The sequence below is a fragment of the Anomalospiza imberbis genome, chromosome 14 (genome assembly GCF_031753505.1).
Source record: "Anomalospiza imberbis isolate Cuckoo-Finch-1a 21T00152 chromosome 14, ASM3175350v1, whole genome shotgun sequence".
NCBI lineage: Eukaryota > Metazoa > Chordata > Aves > Passeriformes > Viduidae > Anomalospiza > Anomalospiza imberbis.
In genome coordinates this window covers 5,488,390-5,509,193 of record NC_089694.1, presented here as the reverse complement: position 1 = coordinate 5,509,193, position 20,804 = coordinate 5,488,390, and the positions used below count along the sequence as shown (strand labels likewise).

At 56.8% G+C, this 20,804-nt stretch overlaps 3 protein-coding genes and 1 long non-coding RNA gene across 9 annotated transcripts in view; 3 read left to right on the top strand and 1 right to left on the bottom strand.

Annotated features, from left to right (window-relative positions):
• Positions 1 to 3,829, top strand: part of EDA (ectodysplasin A) — a 61,195-nt gene extending 57,366 nt beyond the window's left edge. The window contains exons 7-8 of one of the 6 annotated variants that reach the window (XM_068204649.1): positions 1,077 to 1,156; positions 2,573 to 3,829. In XM_068204649.1, coding sequence (XP_068060750.1) covers positions 1,077 to 1,156; positions 2,573 to 2,824 — 332 coding nt within the window. In that variant the 3' untranslated portion in view covers positions 2,825 to 3,829. Of the gene's footprint in view, positions 1 to 1,067; positions 1,199 to 2,572 lie in introns of all 6 variants that reach the window. The other 5 variants (XM_068204648.1, XM_068204647.1, XM_068204645.1 and 2 more) reach the window with 5 other exon arrangements.
• A 3,291-nt stretch (positions 3,830 to 7,120) lies between these two features.
• On the top strand, positions 7,121 to 10,343 carry LOC137482367 (transforming growth factor beta activator LRRC32-like). Its single transcript, XM_068204622.1, has 2 exons — positions 7,121 to 7,775; positions 8,319 to 10,343. Exons 1-2 carry the CDS (start codon positions 7,671 to 7,673, stop codon positions 10,254 to 10,256), a joined length of 2,043 nt encoding a protein of 680 aa, XP_068060723.1. The 5' UTR covers positions 7,121 to 7,670; the 3' UTR covers positions 10,257 to 10,343.
• A 2,513-nt stretch (positions 10,344 to 12,856) lies between these two features.
• Positions 12,857 to 15,096, bottom strand: LOC137482366 (uncharacterized). Its single transcript, XR_011004029.1, has 2 exons — positions 14,925 to 15,096; positions 12,857 to 13,044 (listed from the first exon to the last, which is right to left on the bottom strand). It is a non-coding gene; the product is annotated as an uncharacterized lncRNA (long non-coding RNA).
• Positions 15,097 to 16,091: 995 nt separating this feature from the next.
• LOC137482365 (protein Wnt-11b-2-like) lies at positions 16,092 to 20,253 on the top strand. Its single transcript, XM_068204621.1, has 5 exons — positions 16,092 to 16,504; positions 16,594 to 16,814; positions 17,200 to 17,477; positions 18,180 to 18,472; positions 19,179 to 20,253. The coding sequence occupies exons 1-5, from the start codon at positions 16,434 to 16,436 to the stop codon at positions 19,351 to 19,353; spliced, it is 1,038 nt and encodes a 345-aa protein (XP_068060722.1). The 5' UTR covers positions 16,092 to 16,433; the 3' UTR covers positions 19,354 to 20,253.
• The last annotated feature ends 551 nt before the right edge of the window (positions 20,254 to 20,804 follow it).

The window sequence follows — 20,804 nt, the reverse complement described above, 5'->3', positions numbered from 1 at the left end:
AAGGCCCATCCAGCAGGGAGAGGAGAGGCAGATGGAGACTGGGAGGAAAAGAGTGGGATTTGATAAACTGAGGCACCTACAGAGGTTGGCTCAGTTTGGGGCTCATAGCAAAGTCTGTCCCTAGGTTATCCCAGTAATCCCAAAGGATTGGGTGGTGGATCCATAAATCCCCGTGTTGAGGGACCTCTGTTAGGGGTTACTGTGTTGTGAGATATGATGCAATTTCCTACTTTGTTGTTATTCTGGATTTTAAAAACCTTAGGAGTTGTAAAGGCAAAGGTTTTGTTAAAATTATCCCAATTACAAAGTCAGGAATGGTGAAGTCATGGAACACCAGAATTAAAATCACTTGTGTGACCCAAAGTTGGCCTCCATTTGCCTGGAGAAGAGAAAGCTCCAGGGAGCCCCTTGCAGTGCTCAAAGGGACTCCTAGAGAGCTGGAGAGGGATTTTGGACAAGGGGCTGGAGTGACAGGACAAGAAGGAATGGCTTTAAGCTGAAGGAAGGTAGATTTAGATGGGAGATTGGGAAGAAATCCTTCCCTGTGAAGGTGCTGAGGCCCTGGCACAGAGTGCTCAGAGAAGCTGTGGCTGCCCCTGGATCCCTGGAAGTGTCCAAGGCCAGCTTAGACAGGGCTTGGAGTAACCTGGGATAGTGGAAGGTGTCCCTGCCCGTGGCAGGGGATGGAATGGGATGAGTTTTAAGGTCCCTTCCCACTCAAACCATTCCGTGATGGTTCCATGATGACCATTGCCATGGACACAGTAGGGAATAGGGATCAAACAAGCTCAGCTGCAGGGTCAGGAGGAGGCAGGTCCGTGGGATGAGCAGAGCCCTGCGCTGGGTTTTGAGGTGGAGAACACAGAGGGTTGGAGGGACATGCGACCCCACAAGCCAATGTGTGTGCTCAGAGCTAGAGAAGAGTCCCTGCTCCCACTCCCTAGCGTGTAATCCTGGGGTTCCCCCTTCGAATTCCCTGCTCCCTGTGGTGCTGTGACTGTATTTGTGTTGCTCCTGCGCTTTTCCTCCTGACGGGTACTGAGTGACCGCCGTTTTCTCATACTGAGATCTTTCAGGTGGAGTCCTCAATGACTGGTCTCGCATCACTCTGAACCCCAAGGTGTTTAAGCTGCATGCCCGCAGTGGGGAGCTGGAGGTACTGGTGGACGGCACATACTTCATCTATAGTCAGGTAGAAGTGAGTACGGTCCTAGGCTAACTCCTCCTATTCTTGTGTTCCGGTGGAAGCCTTGCATGAACCACGAGAGGGCTCCAGACAACAGCCAAATGCCAGCAGCTTGTGTGGAGCTGTAACCGCTTCGGCTCAGGAGGGGTGTGGGGAGGAGTGTCACACCCCTGTCACCGCCAGGACACCGCCCGCCAGGGATGAGTCACTGAAAGCACACCCCGCACCCACCAATCCCGGGGTTATCCCCCACTAATCCATGTCCCGGGCCTTCCAAACCTCCCTGCAGGCAGGGCACTGGGCTCAGTGCTTTAAAAGACCCCAACACTGGTCATTTGTGGTTATTTTGGAGCTGTGTCGCTCTGGAAGCACAGGACTCCCAGCTCAGGTGGTTTAGCCAGATTCCAGCCCAGGTGACTCCGTTTGCCTCCCTCTGCTCCGTGTAGCTCCTCCCCAGAACCAGCTCTGGGATGAAGTGGGCCACGGATGTCAGGTGCTAATGGAATTGGTGACACGTGTCCAGTTTGGATGGGGACAGAAAATATAACTCCACACGGGTCAAAGTATAATTGTTTCCCAAGTGCTTGATGCTGATTGCTGGCCACAGTGTTGGACCAGTGAAGCCTCATCATTTGTGGTCCGCCAAGGAATCAAAAGGGATTCAGTGTTCAGGCAGCTCCTGCATCCAAAAGGGCTGGATTTCCTTTCTCAGGAAGGAGCAGCTCCCTGAGACTGACTTCTCCTTGGACAGGTCTTCCTCCTGCAGCTCTTTGGAATCAAAGTGTGGGAGAGGGTTAGGTGGGGACAAGCAGAGTCACAGGGCCTTGGAAGTCAGGGAGTTCAATCAGTGGAAGCACTGTGAGGTGATTTCCTTCCAAGCTGTGGAGGTTGGGAGAGACTTTTCCCTATAATAGCTCATGCCTGTGCAAGCACCGAGTCCAGTTATCCAGGAGACAGCTCCCAGGCCACCTTAGGGCAGTTCTGATGTCACCACTAAAGGAGGCTTCTGGCACCAGGAAGCAGGACTGGGCAGGTAAGTGCAAGAGGCCTTCAGTGGAATGTGTGTGTCTGTGTGTGGGGTGAGAAGCTGTTGTAGCACGCAGAGGGTCCTGCATGGCTCTGTGCAGGTGTGTCACTTCCCTGGAATGAGCAGGGTGGTAGCTCAGCCTTAGGCACATGGATTCAGGGTTTTTTGCATGCTTGGGTCAGTCTGAAGTGGAACCAAAGAGGTTCCTTGTTGGTTTGGGGCTCTCCCTGCCTCGCACAAGTCACCTGTGAGTGCAGGTGTTGGGGCCAGGAGGGGCTGCACACACCCCCAGGACGCTGCACTTGCTCCCACACCCCAACCCCCTCCCTGACACCTTTCTTCTCCCTGCTTCACATCAGGTCTACTACATCAACTTCACCGATTTTGCCAGCTACGAGGTGGTGGTGGATGAGAAGCCCTTTCTGCAATGCACTCGGAGCATCGAGACCGGCAAGACCAACTTCAACACCTGCTACACGGCCGGGGTGTGCCTGCTCAAGGCCAGGCAGAAGATCGCCGTGAAGATGGTCCACGCTGACATCTCCATCAACATGAGCAAGCACACGACTTTCTTTGGGGCCATCCGCCTGGGAGATGCACCCGCATCCTAGAGAGGAACTTGGCGTGGCCAAGGACACCCACGGAACTGCACAGTGCTGCTGTTCATAAAGCGTATCAGTATTTCAGGGGTTCTGTAATCCGGCCATAAAGGAAACTGATCCAGAGCTATTTATTCCTATATGTGAATGCAGGAAGCACAATTGTCCTCTGTGACTCACGGGGAGACTCGGATCAAACCAAAAAGCTGGTGGGGAGAGCGTTGTGAGGAGGAAAGGCTGTTGGGTGTGCCTTGTCTCAGTATTTCAAGTATTACTGCACTGATACTCTGCTCTGTGACCTTCACACGAGGCTTGGTGGGAGAGCTGGGGGCTCTGCTCGGATGTTGGCACTGGCAAGAGCATCCCAGGCGGGAGCAGGAGCACACGGACTCCTGTCCCAAAATCCCAGCCAGGCTCCTGCATGTGCACGCTAACGACAGCCAGGAAGGGGGTTCTGGCTTCCTGCCTTCCCAGGGGGAGCTGGAAGGGCTGGGGGGCGAGGGGAGGTGGGTGAGACAGGGTCAGTGGTGTTTACATTTGTCCTCAGGAGGAGGAAAAGTGCCTCGACCTAGAGCTTGGAAGCAAAAGCAGGAAGTGCGAGAGGAAGAGGAATAACTAGAGCAGGCTTAGCAGATAGGAAACTGCCTCCACATTCCAGAAACCACCAAATCCCAAAGAAAACGCCGATTCCCGGGTCCAGGCCTCTGCTCCTTTCAGCTCCTGCCCTTACCCCAGAGGTAACCTTGCCCCAGCGGGGGCTGCCTTCAAGTACTGCTGCTGTTACAGTTACAGCAAGTTGAGTTGGGTTGGGGGTATTTTGGTTTTGGTTTTTTTGTTTTGGTTTGGTGGGTTTTTTTTTTTGGGGGGGAGGGGGTTTTTTTGTTCTTCTTAATTAATATTTTGCAAACCAGAACACATTTCTACAGGCTTCACCGAGCCACGTAGAGCAGCCACAAGTACTTGTGACAACACTCGGAGGAAGTTTGTTATGTTTAAGAATAAAATATTCAAACAGGATTTTTTTTTCTGTTTTAATAGCAACTGTCCTGCTTTTAGATGTGGTTTTTAGCCTTCCTCTCCCCACCCCTTTCCTTTTGGCACCCTTCTACCTAAAATAAGTGGTGATGGAGACTTTAGCAAAGGGAAAAAAATGGGATTTTAAAATCCAGTCCAGCATGAAGTCACCACTTTTTCTTTTCTCTGAGCCCTGCTGAGTCTAGTCATAACTTGATTTCTGGTGACTAATAAAGGAGCTGGGACACTATTGTTTCTTTTGGCTTCTTGAGCAACTCTGTCCCGTTACCTCCCCTCAGCTGGGGAGACCTAAAGCCATAAGATGCTCTGAGCCATAAGAGGCACAAATTGCTCTGTTGTCTCAGCCCTTGGCTCGCACTTGCTCAGCTTGGTTGGGGTTTTGTTTCCTTGTGTTTCTTTCCAGAGCTTGTTTGTGCTTTCAAGAGGGGAGTGAAGTTGCAGCCCGTGTAGAAACGGGACAAATCCCAAAGTGACATCTTCAGTCTGGAGCAGGGGAGGTTTTGGGGACCTCAGTGCCTAAAGAGGCTCCTGGAGAGCTGGAGAGGGACTTTGGACAAGGGCCTGGAGTGACAGGACAAGGAGGAATGGCTCCCCACTGCCAGAGGGCAGGATTAGATGGGATATCGGGAAGGAATCCTTCCCTGTGATGGTGCTGAGGCCCTGGCACAGGGTGCCCAGAGAAGCTGTGGCTACCCCTGGATCCCTGGAAGTGTCCAAGGCCAGATTGAATGGGGTTTGGAGAAAGCTGGGCTGGTGGAAGATGTCCCTGTCCATGACAGGGCGTGGAACTGTTTGTTCCATAAGATCCCTCCCAGCCCAGTGCTGTGATTCCATGATCTTGGTGCTGGCTCCATGCTGGCTCATGGTCACCTGCAGGGTGTGGGAGGGACGTGTCCCAGCGCTGTGCTGCGGCCACTGAGGGTCCGCCCTGCCTGGAGCATTCCTGGCTCCAGCCCTAGCGAGTGATGTCCCTTGCCAAGTGTTGCAGTTATTGGGAGACAAAAATTCCTCGGGGCAGCGGCATTGGCCGCGGCCTCGCTATTCACAGGAGCCGTGCACTTCGGGAAACAACTGCGTGACAAATGGGCTGCTCTGGCTTTTTAGTGGCTTCTCCTCCCTTCAGCCTCGACATGTGGGACGGGCAAGAGCCTTGGGGGCTCTTCACTGGGCTTTGTGGTTTTCTTTCCTTTCAAATGGATTAAGAGGGACATGTTCCTGTGACAAGAATGAAGCGGGACAACTGTGTACAGTGAGAACATGAAGCAAATCGTTAACAGGATTGCTTTAGAACTGGCCTGAGCAGCAAGGCTGGGGGCAGCCATAAATAACAGGGGGTTGGGAGAGTCGGGGATGGAGTTTGCATTCCTTGTCCCCCGCTGGCAGGATCTGGGATGTGCTCCATGGCTGTGGGCAGGGGGAGGCAGAGGGAGATTCCCTTTGCTCTGTAAAAGGCCAGTGTTGCTATCCCCTGTGGTGTGTGCTCGGGGTGTTGGAGGAGAGCAGGAGAGCCATTCCTGCATGGAAGTTCTTCCTGGTGTGTGCTTGGGATGCAGGAGGAGGGCAGAAGGGAGCAATTCCTTCATGGAATGTGTTAACAGGCTTTTTCTGGTGCTCACACTAACCAAAGTGTGAGTTGGAGATGTGGAATTGGAGCTGGCTGCAGGTGGCCTTGGCAAATACAGCTCTTTCCTGCTCTCGGTGGGATGTCCCTCCCCAGCCACACCAGGAGCTCCCTTGGAAGGTCTCTGTGGCCACAGCAGTGTTGGCTGAGCTCTGCGAGGGGACAGCTCCATCCTTCAGGGGTGGGAGAGGCACCATCCCCTGGCTGGGATCAGAGCTGCTCAGGAGTCACCTTCCCAGTGCCCTGGGAATGCAGGGAAGGAAGAGCAGATCAGATGGACTTGGATAACCAGGCATCCTTCTGCTCCCAAACACCCAGGCTGGAGCCCATCACCCACAGCACAGATGTGACCTGGGCAGGTGGTTCTGTCCCTGCTTCCTCCACACCTCAGTCCTGCTGCTCGTTCCTCACATCCTGTGGAGACTTCTCCCACAAAAGCCTCGGGGGGAACAGGGAATGTCTCCAACAGATCCTGCTGGAGCCCTGGAACCAGCATGGAGGGCAGGAAGGCCAAGGAGCACAGGGTAGCTGGTTTCGGAGCAGATCTGTCCCTGCTCAGGCCATGTGGTTCACTCTGCCTTTATCGCAATCCAAGAAAAGCCTCTCGGTGTTGGCCGGGTCTGATCCACGCCCGGTGCTCCCGTGAAGGAAGTTCACAGCCGTGGGATGCAAATGCCCAGGGATTCTCTGCAGAAGTCCCTGATCCAAATCAGGGACTTTTCAGCTGCTGACAGGGGCTGTGTCACCGTGCAGACCCATGTCCAGCAGTTGGGGTGCAGGGGGACAGGCTGGGCTTCCCAGGCGTGGCAGGCCCGGATGTGCTGGTTCTGCTTTTGGGAGGGCCCGGGGGTCATCCCGAGGTCGGTGCTTCCCTGGCAGGAGCTCACATCTGCACAGATGTGCTGTGCGCTCGCTGCTGCCTCCAGCCCCGCCGCAGCCCCGGCACCGCGGGGCATCAGCCCAAAACGCTGTCCCTGGCCTGTCACCGCTGTCCTGCCTGACCTGGCTGCTGGGGACACCGGGCCAGCTCAAGGCTGAGTCACATCCTGAGGTGACAACGTGTCCCCCATTACACCGACTGTCAGAGGGTGAGGGGTAACTCAGATGTGTAACTGTGTGTGTGTGTATATATATATATATATACACATATACATATATACATATATTTATTTATTTATTTATTTATTTTATGTCTATATATTATTTTTTCCGGCCAGACACCTCCAGGATTACAGCATGAGCTCTGTGGCTGAAACTTCTCATCCTCGGACAACCTTTCAGTAGCCTGAGTTGCTCCTTCACATGGAATTAGCCACATTGAGCCAAAAAAACCCCAAACTGTGCATTTTGGAGAGTGCCCCGTGAAGCACGAGGGGCGTGTCCCCAAGGAGTGTGTCAGCACTAGGTGGCACAAGGACACGGAGATCCCATCCCAAAAAAAAGGTCCCTGTGGGTGGGGCACTGCTCCCGGTGCACAGATCCCACCTGGAGCTGCCGCAGGGACAGTTCCCTTCTGGCTCCTGCCCTGGGCGAGGAGGTGACCCGGCAGCCCAGGCGGGGCACGGGGTGTGACAGCGAGGAGCCCAGCGCTTGCACGCCGCAGAGCCCTGGGGAGGGAGAGGAGGAGGAGGAGGAGGAGGAGAGGGATTCCAGCCCTGCACATCCCGCTGGGAAGGGGCACTGAGCCCTGGGAAGCTGTTGTTTCCTGAGAGAGGCAGAGTCCCCTCGGCTGGGCTGTGCTGGGATGGGGACGGAATGGCACTGCCTGGGTGTGACAGATCCCACAGCCAGGAGCTGTCCCTGGCTCAGGATGGCTGCAGAGCCCTCGCCAGTTGCCCCTGGTGTCCCGGGAGCTGGCACATCCTGTCCCTGGCACAGGGAAACTCCCCCAAACCCTCTCAACTTTCCTACGTGCCACCTCTGCCTCCTGGCTTTTGATGTCACAGCGGGTCCAGCCAGTCACCTGAGCTGCCTCCTCCCCATCCTGCCGTTTCTCTTTCCCTTCCCTGTGGCTTTGTGCCGTTTTTCCCCCTCTGCGAGCTGATGTCTTTCTTTTCCCACTTCCGTAGCTACGAACACCCACATGCCTTATCTCCTTCCCCCATCCCATCCTGAAGCCTATTTATACAGAGCCTGGCTCCTGCCCAGCCTGCCAGCGACGCCGCAGGAGCGGGACGGGGCTGGCAGCGCCCGCAGCCCAACATGCTCTGGGCTGCTCGGGGATGGTTCCTGCTCTGGCTGCTCCCGTCCATCCTCAGGGCCCGGGCTAGCCCGGAGACGAGGCCCAGCTCCCCGCTGTGCCAGCAGGTAAGGCTGTTTTCCAAGGAGCACCTGGGCTGGGATGGCTCCAGCAGCGTGGCTGGGGCTGCCAGCATCGCCCTGGATCTCCTCCCTGTGGCTCTCACCTTCCCTCCAGCCTCCATCTCTTTAACTTTCCCAGCTTTTCCTCTGTTTTTCTGCCTTGGAGCTGGTCTCCTGTGAGGTGGTCCCTGGCATCCAGCTGCTCCCATGTCCCTGCCATGCCTGAGGTGCTCAGAGGATGGAGTGCAGGGATTCCAGTGAGGCAGTTGGGAGTCTGGATGGGGAACAGCAGGTTTCTGTCTCCCCAGAAAGAAATCAGCTGCTCCCCATCCAGATTCCCAACTCCAAAGGAAACTGGAGCAAGAGGAAAGGTGGAGCCTACACAGTGCCCATCCTCTGCCTAAACAGGGATGCTCTGGACCAGCTGGGCTTGGGAAGGGGGGGCAGTGCTCATTCCCACTCCTCATACCCATCCTGGACAGCAGCTGGCTTGCCTGGAGCTGTGGTTTGTAGCCCCCCCTCACTCACAGCTCTCCTGTCTCTCCACAGAGCCCCACGAAGGTGTCTTGCAAAGGAGTTGGCCTGCGGAAATTTCCCAAGGAGCTTGGCCAAGGAATTAAGTACCTTGAACTCTCCAACAACTTCATCCAAAACCTGTCAGGCAGCAACATGCCAGGATTTGGGCAGCTGGAGTACCTGGATGTGTGCTCCAACCAGCTGGAATCCGTGTCAGCCACCGCCCTGGCTGAGCTGCCTCGGCTGCGCTCGCTCCTCCTGGGATCGAACCACCTGGACCGGAATTACTTGGCTAACGGGGAAGCTTTCCATCTGCTCAGGAATATAGAGGTCCTGGACCTGTCTGTGAATAACCTGGAGAGCCACATGGCCAGCTGGTACATCAGCAACCTCACCAGCCTGAGGGTGCTGGATCTCTCTGGGAACACAATGACCAAGCTGCTGGCAGGGACCTTTCAGAACTCACCGCGGCTGCGCCAGCTCGACCTCAGCAACAACTACATCATGGAGATCCAGGAGGGAGCGTTTGAGCCTCTGGAAGAGCTGGAGGTGCTGAACTTGGCTTTGAATTCCCTCCACTGCATCTCTGGCTTCAGCCTCACGCAGCTGCAAGTTTTAAACCTCAGCCACAATGCCCTGGAGCTCTTCTCCGAGGAGGAGGGAGCGGAGCCCTACCTGCTCCGAGTGCTCGACTTGAGCCATAACAGACTCCTCTATTTTCCAGAGCTCCCCAGAGCCCATGATCTCACACATTTAAACCTCTCCAACAACCTCATTGCTTCCCTGCTCCCAGCTTCACTCCATCCCAGGGAGTTCGTCCTGCCCTACAAGGAGATGCAGAGGTTCAACAGGACCGTGCGTCCCGTGGCCGCTCTGACACACGTAGCTGACCTGGATCTCAGCAATAACCGCCTGGAGCTGTTCCCATTTTCCTTCTTCCACAGTCTGGGCTCCCTGCACAGCCTCAGCCTGGCAAGGAACTGTCTCCAGGACATCGCCAGGGAGTCTGTCACCAATGGCACAGAGCTGTCCGTGCGCTCGCTGGACCTCCACAGCAACGCCCTCCGTGTGCTGCCACGCTGGTTCTTCGATTCCCTGCCTCACCTGGAATCCATGGATCTGGGCTCCAACAGCCTCCAGCCTTGTGAGAACCAGGGCAGTGACCAGGGAAGGGATTTGGGAGGGGATTCTCACACATCAGCCCACAGAGACACCTGCACCCCTTTCTACAATGTGCCTCACTTGAAGCACCTGAGCCTGTCCAAGAACAACATCTCCAGGCTGCAGCCCCGTGCCTTCAACCAGACCCCGCTGCTCTCCCTGGACCTGTCAGGAAACAGGGACTTGTCCATGCCCACGGGAGCGCTGGCAGGGTTGGAGCTGTCCCTGCAGGAGCTCTCTCTGAGGGACAACCAGATGGACGAGGCAGCGCTGCCCTGCCTGGGCACACTCCGAGTGCTGGACCTGTCAGGCAACCACCTGAGCCTGCTGCCCACGGGGCTTTCCTGCTCCCCACTGGAGAGCCTGGATGTTCGGAATAACAACCTGCAGGCCTTGGGAACGGTCAGGAGCTGGTCCCACAGCCTGAGGGCCATGTCCGTGGCTGGGAACCCCTGGAGCTGCTGCTCGCTGGGCTGGCTGGACACGCTGCGTGCGGCCGGCGTGGCCGTGCCGGACCTGCGCCAGGCCCGCTGCGTCTTCCAGGAGCACGGCCGGAATATCTCAGCCAGGATCACCGGCACTCCGCGGTGGATCTGTCCCCAGCCCGAGGGCACTGCCTCCCTAGCTCTGCTCGTGGCCCTGATGGGCCTTTCCCTCCTTGGTGCCTGGGCTTTCTGCCTCCTGAGGAAAGGGTGGAAGGCTCCAGGATGTGCGGGACTTGAGAGCAACAGGGTGGGAGTGTCCCAGCCCCATCCCAAAGGACAGGGGCCAGCCGAGGAGAGGCCACCTGACAGCATCACCAAAGTGTAGCCCAGACCTGCAGCCATCGGTCAGAACTCTAATTATTATTAATAATATTAATATTAATATTAATAATATTATTGTGGTGTAAGTCTCGCTGGTACCTGCATGATTTGTGAACCCAGTGACAGGAGTGTGGTGGGTGCTGGGCTCTGAGCCACCTCCCCTTCTCCAGAATCCCCAATCCTTCTCCCCTTCCCCAATCCTCTCTGATCCCTGCCAGAAATTAAACACGGAATTTGGGGTGCTATAACACATTCCCATCTCTCGGCACAGGAAACCAAGCCCTGGGCTAGCTGCATTGAGCACCCCTCTTCCTCCACATCACACTCAGCTGGCCGGGAATTGTCTCCATTGCGGCCACCTGGCTGTTTCCCAGCTAGCCCAGCAGCCCCTTTAAGAAGGTTTAATAGCTCTGCTAACTCCCTGCTGCTGCTCCTGAGGCATTCCCTAATCCAGGAAGAAGCAGGAGGGAGTGGGAATGGTGCTTGGTGGTGGCTCTCAATGCTGGGATGGGGAGGGGGTTTTTGTGGGACCCTGTCCACCTCTCTGCTGCCTTTCCTTGCTGTGGATGCTGGGAGGAATTCCACCCTGTCCTCACCCACTGGCGTAGTGGGAATGGGAGAAGTGGGGGTCTGTGCTGTCCCTGGCTGGCACAAGATGTCCCACTCTCAGTGCCAGGACCCCCAAGGTGACGGTGGCAGAGACAGCTGGTCCCAGCATGAGGTAAGTGCTGCCCAAGTCATACTCCTGGATGGATTTAGCACCCTCTGAGCACCCCCCGAAGCCAGAGATGATCCAGGGGCTCAGACCCCAGCTCAGCAAGGCAGCAGGAGGAGGTGTTGAGTGGGAAGTTACTTAAAATCCCAATTGCTTAATTTTCTTCCCTATTTTTTTTTTTCTTTCAAGCTTATAATGGTTTTACTGGGAAGAAAAAAGGGCATTTTTGGTGTAAAATATGTCAGAGCTTCAGCTTCCTGTCCTTTGCTGGGCATACAGCTCCAGGACCCCTGGTGACTTTGGTGGCCTCCACATTTCCACCCCTGCTTCAGTTTCACTCTGCAGAGCTCTGTGCCCTGTCACAGCGAGTGGCTGTGGCAGGGGAGCCTGTCACTGTGTGTCACCACCCTGCAGGACCTTGGGGACAGGAGGGAGCCCAGCCTCCTCTCAGGGCTGCTTTTTGCTGGATCTCCTGCTCCCACAGACCCCTTCCCCTTGGAGCTCCGGTTCCCGTGTCCCACTCAGGTCACAAAAGTCCCTGTGCCACAGCCACCTTTGTCCGCTCCCATCCCGGTGCTTCCTGGCTCCATCCCCCGTGCTGTCCCCAGCTGATGTCCCTGGGAGCCAGGGCTAGCTGGGCTCTGGGCATGGAGTGTCCCAGGAGCTGCTGGGGCTTCTCCCCAGCACTGTCCCCTGTCCTTGGGTGGCACCTGAGCTCCCTGGGGCAGGGACCTGCTTCTCCAGTGTCTCCAGGTGAGTTCAGACTGTCCCTGGGGCAGGATTTGCTTTTCCAGTGCTCACCAAGTACTGGGACAGCAGGAGGGTGAGCTCAGCACATGCCAATGCCGGGCCAGCCTCCTGCCCCAGTGCTCCTTGACATTGCAGGGACACTTCAGGGCCCCAGGTGCCTTCACTGGGTGTTTCTGATGCATTTTTGTGGCCTCTGCTCCTCGTTTAACCCTTTCCCAGGCTGTGCTTCCTGCTCGTATCACCAGGAGATGTCCTGGCTTTGTGCTGCCGCTCCCACCAGCATCTTCCTGGCTTAGCTCGGAGCTGGTGACGGGCGGGGACACCACGTACCACCGGGTGCTCAGGGACACCATGTGCTGCCGGCACTCGGTGCCAGGCGCTGCCTCGGGCATCCTGAGTGTCCCCAGCCGTGTTTATCCAGTGTCGTGTCCCTGCAGAGCAGCAGCTGGCGGGGGTTGACCCCTTCAGGGCAGTGGCACTTGGGGACAGCAGCTGCTGATGCTGAAGTTTCTCTGGGGATTGAAGTATCTGCTGAAAAATGCACTAAAAATAGGGGCGTGGAGAATCCTGGGGCTAGTTTTACCCCACGGAAAAAGCTCCCAGATAACTGGACTTGATCTCAGAGGATTTTTCCAACCCTAAGGATTCTGTAAAGCCCAGGGTAAGGGGGGAAGAGGGAGAACTTCCCAGGCTGAGGAGGGGCTGTGAAGGTGTAGAAAATGAACCAGAGCAATGGTGTTGGGTTATCACCATTATTGATGTCTGTGTCCTTTCCTGCCTCAAAGGAAAACGGGATTCCAGGTTGTGCTCTCATGGATTTGCCAAGAATTGAATCTGAGGGCAATGTCCCCTTCTTCCAACCCCAGGAACAGCTTGGCCAGGAGCAGGACATGAGGTGAGCCTGTGCTGGCCCAGGGAACAATGAGGTGACACCAAACCATGTTTGTGTCCCCAGAACCAGCACGAGGCCAAGAGAAACCCGGGGTCTGCGCTGGGTTCTGCACTGCTCCTCATCCGGAGCTTCCCGTGCCTTAGAGGAAATTGTTTCCCTATCCCAGGCATGTCTTGGCATTTCCAGTGTTTTCTTGATCCAGAAGGAGGGCAAAAGATCTGTAGAATATTAAATTTTGAACAAATAAAGCAGCGATGCCAAAAATGTTGCATTTTCGTGTCAGGCTGGAAGGCGGCAGGAGTGTAAATTTTGGTCTGACAAAAAAAGCAGCAGTGATTAAAATGTTGTGACCATTGACAAATTTTCTAGAGAACTGATTGAGAAATCCAGCAAAACTCATTCTTTCCAGTGGAAAGCCTCCACATTTCCCTGGATCTGCATTTTCAAAGAAGAATAGATTTTTATCAAAAATTTCCACCGAGCTGTTTCACTAACCCAGGCGGAAATTACCTTCCCTCAACTCGCTTCAATTACAGCAGTTTTGCTTTTCCCCTTTTTCTTCTTGTTTTTTTCCCTTTTCCCTCTTTTTTTTTAGTCATTTTTTCATGATCCAAATCTTCTTCTGCTGCAGGAGCTGAAGGATATCCTGGGAAGTGCCTGGCAGATCTCCCTCCTCAAGCCATCCCAGCTGGGCAGAGCGAGGAGAGGAGGAGAGCATTTCTCCTCCTCTGTGTTCAGACAGAGCCCAAATTAACATAAATCTCCCCAGTCCTGATAAGATAAGGACGATGAGGAGTCCTTTCACCCAGCTGAAGGTACATCCCTTTCCAGAGGGCTGCTGGAGGTACCGTTTCTTTTATTTTCCCTGATATTGCTGCAGCTCCCATTCCCGAATCCTTTTGATCTCATCCAGGCCCATCCTCGTGCCATGTTCTGGCTGCCTGGGATGTGCTCCTGGTGAATGTGACACTTTCTCTGTGGCTTTGGGATGGGACAAGAGGCTGGTGGCACCTCCAGGACACCACCCTGTGTCCCTCCCATCCGTAGGGCTGCTTCCCATTATCCCTCCCTGCCACAGCGGCTCCGTGACTGGCACAGCTCCTCTGGCAGCTCTTCCCAGCCCGGGGTGGGGGAGGCCGGGCGTGTCGTTCATGACACTTTTCCTCCTCTCCAGGGGCTCTGGCCGGGCTGGGACCTCCATCCCGAGGTGCCTCGGGGTGTGGCAGATGTGGAACGTGTCCCCTTGGGTTCCTCCTGCCTCTGCAGTGTCACCTCCCCGGGCTGGGGAGTGGGGGGACAGATGTGCCACATGTTCTGCAGCTGGACCCTCCCTCCCAGCTGTGCCTGGGCTGCCCGCACGGGGACACTGCCGAGGGCACAGGCAGCGCTGTCACAGGGAAGTGTCACCCCGTGTCGTGCCCTCATGCAGACCCGCTGTCCCTGCTCCCAGATTTGGGATGCTGTAGGGACAGGTGACACTGGGAGGTGGCTCTGCAGGATCAGGTCCCTGCCACCCCCAGCCTGTTCTTGTGCTCTCTGGACAGGGGAAGGGGATGGTTTCCCTGAAGGAAATCTGAGCTCCGTGGCAGGAAGGGCTCCTGCCACCCAGGGTGACCGTCCCACCGTCCCCAGCCTCCAGAGGGGACAGGATGTTGCCAGCATCCACCAGCAGCAGGAATCTCATGGAACGTCAGTGCCTCATGACCACGTGCCACCACCCCCTGCGTCACTGTCACCGCACTGGCACAGCCCCCACGCAAAGGGATGTGGCTCCTCACGGGGGCGGTCGGTAGGTGAGGCTGGGGTGGGGAACCGAGGTCACCTGAGGCCTGAGGGGACACTGTGATGGCAGGGAAACCCCTGGAAGGTCCCCAGATTTGCCCCCGCTGAACCTGGGAGTCAGGGACATTGGGAGCTGGGACAGTGCATGGGGACCCCACGTGCTCACACGGGTCACAATCCACTCACGGCTGTTTGCTTTGGCCCTGGGTCCCAGCGGTGAGGGACACCAACCTTTGGCCCTCCAGGACAGCTCTTTGCTGTTCCTCCACTAAAGCCTCATCCCAGGAGCTCTGACCCAGCACCAGCTCCGCCTCTTTAGCCCCTCCTGGAGCTGTCCCCTCCCCGTGTCCCCAGGGTGGCCAGCACCAGGCAGAGGGATGGGACCTTTCCCAATGTTCTCCCGGCTCCTTTGGTCTCCCCCCAGCAGTGAAGCCCCAGCTGGGGAAGGGAAGCCTCTCCTGAGCTGGGAATCCCCTCCTGCCCCCCGTCAGCCCAGGTTGGAAGGGGAAGGAAGGGTTATTTTTAGCGCTCACCCTCTGCTTGTTCCAAGGATTGAACTAAAAAGAGGAATTGACGTTCAAAGGAGGGCTGGCTTTGCTTTAAAAGGAAGGGTTTGTGTTTTTCCTACTACTCAGTCATTGCAAAACTTTCCTGTGAAGAGGGATTGGTAAAAATACCTCTGGTGGGAGGTGGCAGCCTGTGACATCGGTGCACAGTTCCCTGTGCTGGCACTGCTTCCGTTGCCCAGTTCCCAGGGTGAACTCCCATCCCAAAGGAAGGGATGGGGTGGGACTCAGCCCCCCTGTCCTGGTGCTGGTCACAGCTCCCATCACCTGTGAAGGGAATTCCCCCCTGCCCTGAGGAGGAGTTGAGCTGGAAGCCACAAGGGACAGAATCCAAAACATCGGGTTTGGTGTTTAGGGGTCATCCCTGTGTTCCTCCTTTTCTCTCTGCCCTTTAACCATTCCCCTTGTAACTTCGTGGGGGATTTGGTCGTGACCTGGGACCCCTCCTCAAGGGCCATTGCTCCAGCACAATGGGCCGTGGCCTTTGCATCCCAAGGGAATAGTTTGGGAAGGACAATGACTCAAGCCGTGTGTCCTGATTTCAGTGCACGTGATCCCAAGTCAAAGGAAGGTCACAAGGGGACAATAATCACCCATCCAGGCATGTCCTGTCAAGATGAGAGGTCACGGGAGGGGGGGGGATGACAACCACCCCCCAGTTTGGTTCTGTCAAGGAAAAGCACCTTCCAGAAAGAGAGGAAGTAGCACCGCCAGGGAGAAAGTGAAAGCCTAAAAAGTGGGTTTCAACCTGTCACCCTTTCCAAATCCTGAGGTCAGCTGGGCTTCTGTCAAATGTCACCTCCCACTATGGGAAAATCCCGGCCTACCTGGTTCCTCACGGGCTTCAAGCAGCACTTTTGGTTTTGTACTTGTAGGAGAGAGAGATCCTGAGAAATGTACTTTGTGACAGGCACGAGCCAGCCCTGGTGCCCTGCCATGGCAGAGAAAGAAACAGAAGTTATGAGCTTGTGCTGACCCTAAAGGAGGGTGCAGCCAGGGGGGTCGGGCTCTGTTCCCAAGGGACAAGGGACTGGACAGGACGACACAGCTTCCAACTGTGCCAGGGAAGGTTTAGTTGGATATTAGGGAAAATTTCTCATGGAAAGGGCACCCAGGGCAGTGGTGGAGTCAAACCCCTGCAGTGATTTTAAATCCATGTGGATGCGGCACTTTGGGGACATGGTCAGCGGTGGCCTTGGCAGTGCTGGGGGGAACAGCCTGCAGCGGCTCATCCCCCAGCCCCCTCCCAGGTGCTGTTTGGGGACGGTCACTGCTGATGACAGCTGGCGCTCCCTCCAGCCCCTCCTTGTCCCTAACCCTGTGAATGGCACCGAAACCGCCTTTGTTCCCCTCCCCGGGGGGCAGGACCCGCCGCTATAAAAGGGGTGGTGGGGCCGAGCGGCCCCAGCCCTGCTTCCAGCCCCCGTCCCAGCCCCATCCCAGCTCCCAGTCCCCGGCCCAGCCCCACTCCCGGCCATGGGCCGCCCCGCCGCCGCTGCCACCGCGCTGCTGTGCCAGCTGGGGCTCTCCGCAGCCATCCAGTGGCTGTGAGTTGGGATCTCTCCTTCCAGAGCCCCTCTTGGCGGTCCCTCGGGGCGCTGTGGCTCCCCCAGTGACCCCCCACCTCTCCCCACAGCGGGCTGGCGGGCAGCGGGGTGGCCTGGAACGAGAGCCAGCACTGCCGGCTGCTGGTGCCGGAGCAGCTGCAGCTGTGCCGCCGGCACCTGGAGGTGATGCCCAGCATCGTCCGGGCTGCCCGCCGGACGCAGGCGCTGTGCCAGCAGAGCTTCGCAGACATGAGGTGGAACTGCTCCTCCATCCAGCGCGCCCCCAGCTTCGGCCCCGACCTGCTCACAGGTAAGGGATGCTCCTCCCGCCCAGTCGCTGCTCCCGCTCTGCCCCGGGAGCATCCCAGGGCTGGCAGCGCGTTCCGCCTTGTGTTTCTGGTCTGGGGTAAATAGCCTGGCTTTACGTGGTGTTAATCCTGTGCAAGTTCCGTCTGGGGGAGGTGACAGACAGTAATGTCCATTTCAAACGGCTGCCAGAGGCTCCCAAAAAAGCTGGGGAAGAGATGGGGATCCAGGCAGTGTAGTACAGGGGCCACGGGTTAAAACACAAAAATTGAGAGGCCTTGGCTTTATCCTGCTGCAAGGCGAAATAAAGAAACTCCTTGCATGGAGAGATGTGCGAGAGGAGAGTCCGGCTGGGCAGGGAGGAAGGAAATATCCCTTTTTCTCCGCAGGAACACGGGAAGCCGCCTTCGTGCACGCCCTGGCAGCGGCGGCCGTGGCCCAGGGCATCGCCCGCTCCTGCGCCTCCGGAGAGCTCCCGCTGTGCTCCTGCGGCCCCGGCCCCTCCGAGCCCCCCGCGCCCGGCTCCCGCTGGGGCGGCTGCGGCGACAACCTGAGCCACGGCCTCCAGCTCGGAGCCGCCTTCACCGACGGCTCGGCCAGAGCCGGCACCGGGGGCACGCCCGGGCTCAGGGCCGTGAACCGGCACAACGGAGCCGTGGGACGGGCGGTGGGTGCGGGACCCCTGGGTCTGCAGGTTGGGATGGGAGGCACAAAACCCACCAGGGCTGTTCCCCCCTGGGATGAGGTGTATGAACCCCCTGGGACTGGCACAGTGGGGCTGAGCCTTCCCCCAGGACTGCCCAGGGGTGGCACAGTGGGTCGAGCCCCCTGGGAGAGATGGAGCCCAGCACCCCTCACAGCAGGGGCAGAGGTCCCTAATGTAAGGCAGCAGATGCCAGCCAGGTTTTTTGGGATGTTATGAACATCAGGAGGCAACAAAATGGTTAAAAAGTGTGGTAGCAGACACCCCCCCACCCACAGTTCTGCCCATGCCCAGACATCTGACACTTCACACCAGTATTCCCAGTTAGCTGATATTTCACACCAGTACTCCCAGTGCTTCTTTCCACCCTTCTCACTGGAAACAGAGCCAGCTGGGCTCCCCAGCCCATCCTGTCTTTGTGCTTCCATCCACTCCTGTTCCCCAGGTGAGGCTTGGGAATCCTCCAGCCCCTATGCCAGCTCCCCTGGGAAGTTCCCCAAGGATCAGGTTCTTATCAGAAGGGATTGAAGCAGGCCTGGGTCCCTGATTGCCCCATTTTATTCAGCTCTGAGCTCTTTCATGCCTTGAAGATCCCATGGGACTACCCTTGGGAGCCAATCCCTGGAGCAGCACCAGGAGAGAGCAAACTCACCTGTTTCCCTGCAGGTGCTCAGTGACTCCCTGGATACCAGGTGTAAATGTCATGGGGTTTCAGGCTCCTGCTCAGTGAAAACCTGCTGGAAAGGCCTGCCAGACCTGGGTGAAATTGCCTCTGACCTCAAATCCAGGTACCTGGCAGCCCTCAAGGTGACCCATCGGCTCGTGGGGCCCAGGAAACAGCTGATCCCCAAGGAAGGGGATGCCAGGCCGGTGACAGAGATGGATCTGGTTTATCTCATCAACTCTCCTGACTACTGCAGCCCAAACCCCCAGCTGGGTTCTCTGGGGACACAGGACAGGTAGGAAGAACTCGGCTCTGATTCCAGAGTGCCTGTTCCACTGGGTTTGAGTGTCCTGGGAAGCTGAAGGGGATGGGCTGGGGTGAGCTTGCAGCAGATCCCTGAATCCCTGTCTTGTGAGACCCCTCCTGCACTGCTGTGTCCAGGTCTGGGGACCCCAACACAAGACGGGCAGGGACTTGTTCAACAAGTCCATGTGTGCCCATGGAGATGCTCTGAGGGCTGGAGCCTCTCTGCTCTGGAGCCAGGCTGGGAGAGCTGGGGATGCTCACCTGGAGAAGAGAAGGCTCCAGGGAGACCCCAGAGCCCCTTCCAGGGCCTAAAGGGGCTCCAGGAGAGCTGGAGAGGGACTTGGGACAAGGGATGGAAGGACAGGACAAGGGGGAATGGCTTTCCACTGACAGGGTTAGTTGGGATATTGGGAAGGAATTCCTGTCTGTGAGGGTGATGAGACCCTGGCAGAGGCTGCTCAGATAAACTGTGGCTGCCCCAGGATCCCTGGAAGTGTCCAAGGCCAGGCTGGACAGGGCTTGGAGCAACCTGGGCTGGTGGAAGGTGTCGCTGGCCACGGCAGGGGTGCCACAGGGTGATCTTTAAGCTCCGTTCCAATCCATGATTCCATGATCCTGCTGCTTCCTGCTCTGAGCACACCAACTCTGGGGGAGGCCAGGGAGGGCAGGTCCCCAGGTCCCACATCTCTCCGCAGGCCGTGCAACAGGAGCTCGGTGGGCAGTGACAGCTGTGACCTGCTGTGCTGTGGCCGTGGCTACAACACCTACACGGAGGAGGTGCAGGAGCGCTGCCACTGCCGGTACCGCTGGTGCTGCTCCGTGGTGTGCAGGCGCTGCCGGCGCAGCCTGGAGAGACACGTCTGCAAATGAGGAAGAGAACCCCCGTTGGCACCCACCAGGCACGGCTGGACACCAGGAGCCCATCCCAAAGGATGACCCCAGCGGGGAGGAGGCTGTGCAGGAAGCCTGGTTTCTCATGGAAAGCCTCAGACTGAGAGATTTTGGAAAGCCTTCAGTCACTTCCAACCCAGACTTCAGTGCAGGACAAAGAGCTGCCCTCCTGCAGCTGGTCAGTGGCCAGCCCTTTGTCTCCAGCTGGGAAAAGCCATTGATCATTCCACAGCCCCCTTTCTCCAGGGGGAACAGGGACCCTGGGCTGCCATTGTCCCTTTGCAGGAGGATTCTGACAGCAGCCTGAAAGCCAGGAGTGATAGATGGAAGGGGGGAGAGTTATCCACTGGGAGAAGGCTGCAGGGATGGAATGCTGCTGCTTTGGGTGAGGGGGCCATGGGCAGCTCCTTTGGGAACAGGATCCTGCTGTGGGCTCATGCAGGGGAAAACACTGCCCCAGGGCCCTTTGCAGCATCCCAGTGGATGCATGGAGATGGTGCTGCTCTTGTTGATGGCAGAGACATCAGGGACAGGAGAGCTCCTGGAGGCTGCCAAAACTGGGCAGCCTGGCAAGCCCACCCCTGACTGTGTGTTAACAACCCAGCCATGGCATGACTGTAGCTTCTGTCCCCATATCAGAGGTGGAAGCACACTCAATACATGAAATTCTCATGGCTTGTCCTTCCTGCCCCTCCTTCTGGCCCACTGAGGTCTTCAGCCCATTCCTTCCACCCTACGGGACCAGGTGTGTTGGAATTCTGGCCTGGAGAGGGGACACAACTCCAGGGTCTTGGGGAAGCAAGAAATTACCTTTATTTTCTGTACTTCCTGTAAGCGGGATTCTGGTGTGTATTTTTAAATAAATGTTAAAACTCTCTGTGCTTTGTTTTCTAGGACAATCTTTCCTCCATGTCCTTCCAAGCTGGTCCTGGAGAAAGTGGCTGTAGGAAGAGCCTTGTGTCCATAAAGCCCCATGTCCATACTTTTCCTTTCACACATCTGAGGACCAGTTCAGTTTCAACTCATTCTGCTTCTCACTGGCCCAGATTTGCCTTTAATTTACAGATCCCTGCCTTCCTCTGCTCCTGTTTTATCCCCTGCTTCCTCAGGTCTCTGTCTGCCTGGGAACTGTGTGCCTGGGATTCAGGGCTGGTGCTGGAAGCTGTGGCAGTCCAGGGTTATTTTCTGATCCTTGGGAATGTGGGCTGGATGAGCCAAGGGTGTTTGTGAACAGCAAGGGGTTGGGAGCCAGGGATGGGGGCTCCCACATTTCCTTCAGCACGGAATCTGGCCAAGAGCTTGGATGGGATGAGATTCCTGCTGGTGCAGCCTTTGGACAGAAAGGATGAGTCCAGACAGGTGCTGCAGGGACTCCACAGCACCAGGAGGACAGGTAAATGGGATGGGAATCCTCGGGTGGATTCCTGCAG

Bases quoted from the DNA above. Each gene is read 5' to 3' on its own strand.
- LOC137482365 (XM_068204621.1), top strand. From the start codon at position 16,434: ATGGGCCGCCCCGCCGCCGCTGCCACCGCGCTGCTGTGCCAGCTGGGG. The intron at 16,505-16,593 runs GTGAGTTGGGAT...CTCTCCCCACAG, and splicing joins TCCGCAGCCATCCAGTGGCT to CGGGCTGGCGGGCAGCGGGG. The intron at 18,473-19,178 runs GTAGGAAGAACT...ATCTCTCCGCAG, and splicing joins TCTCTGGGGACACAGGACAG to GCCGTGCAACAGGAGCTCGG.
- LOC137482367 (XM_068204622.1), top strand. From the start codon at position 7,671: ATGCTCTGGGCTGCTCGGGGATGGTTCCTGCTCTGGCTGCTCCCGTCC. The intron at 7,776-8,318 runs GTAAGGCTGTTT...GTCTCTCCACAG, and splicing joins GCTCCCCGCTGTGCCAGCAG to AGCCCCACGAAGGTGTCTTG.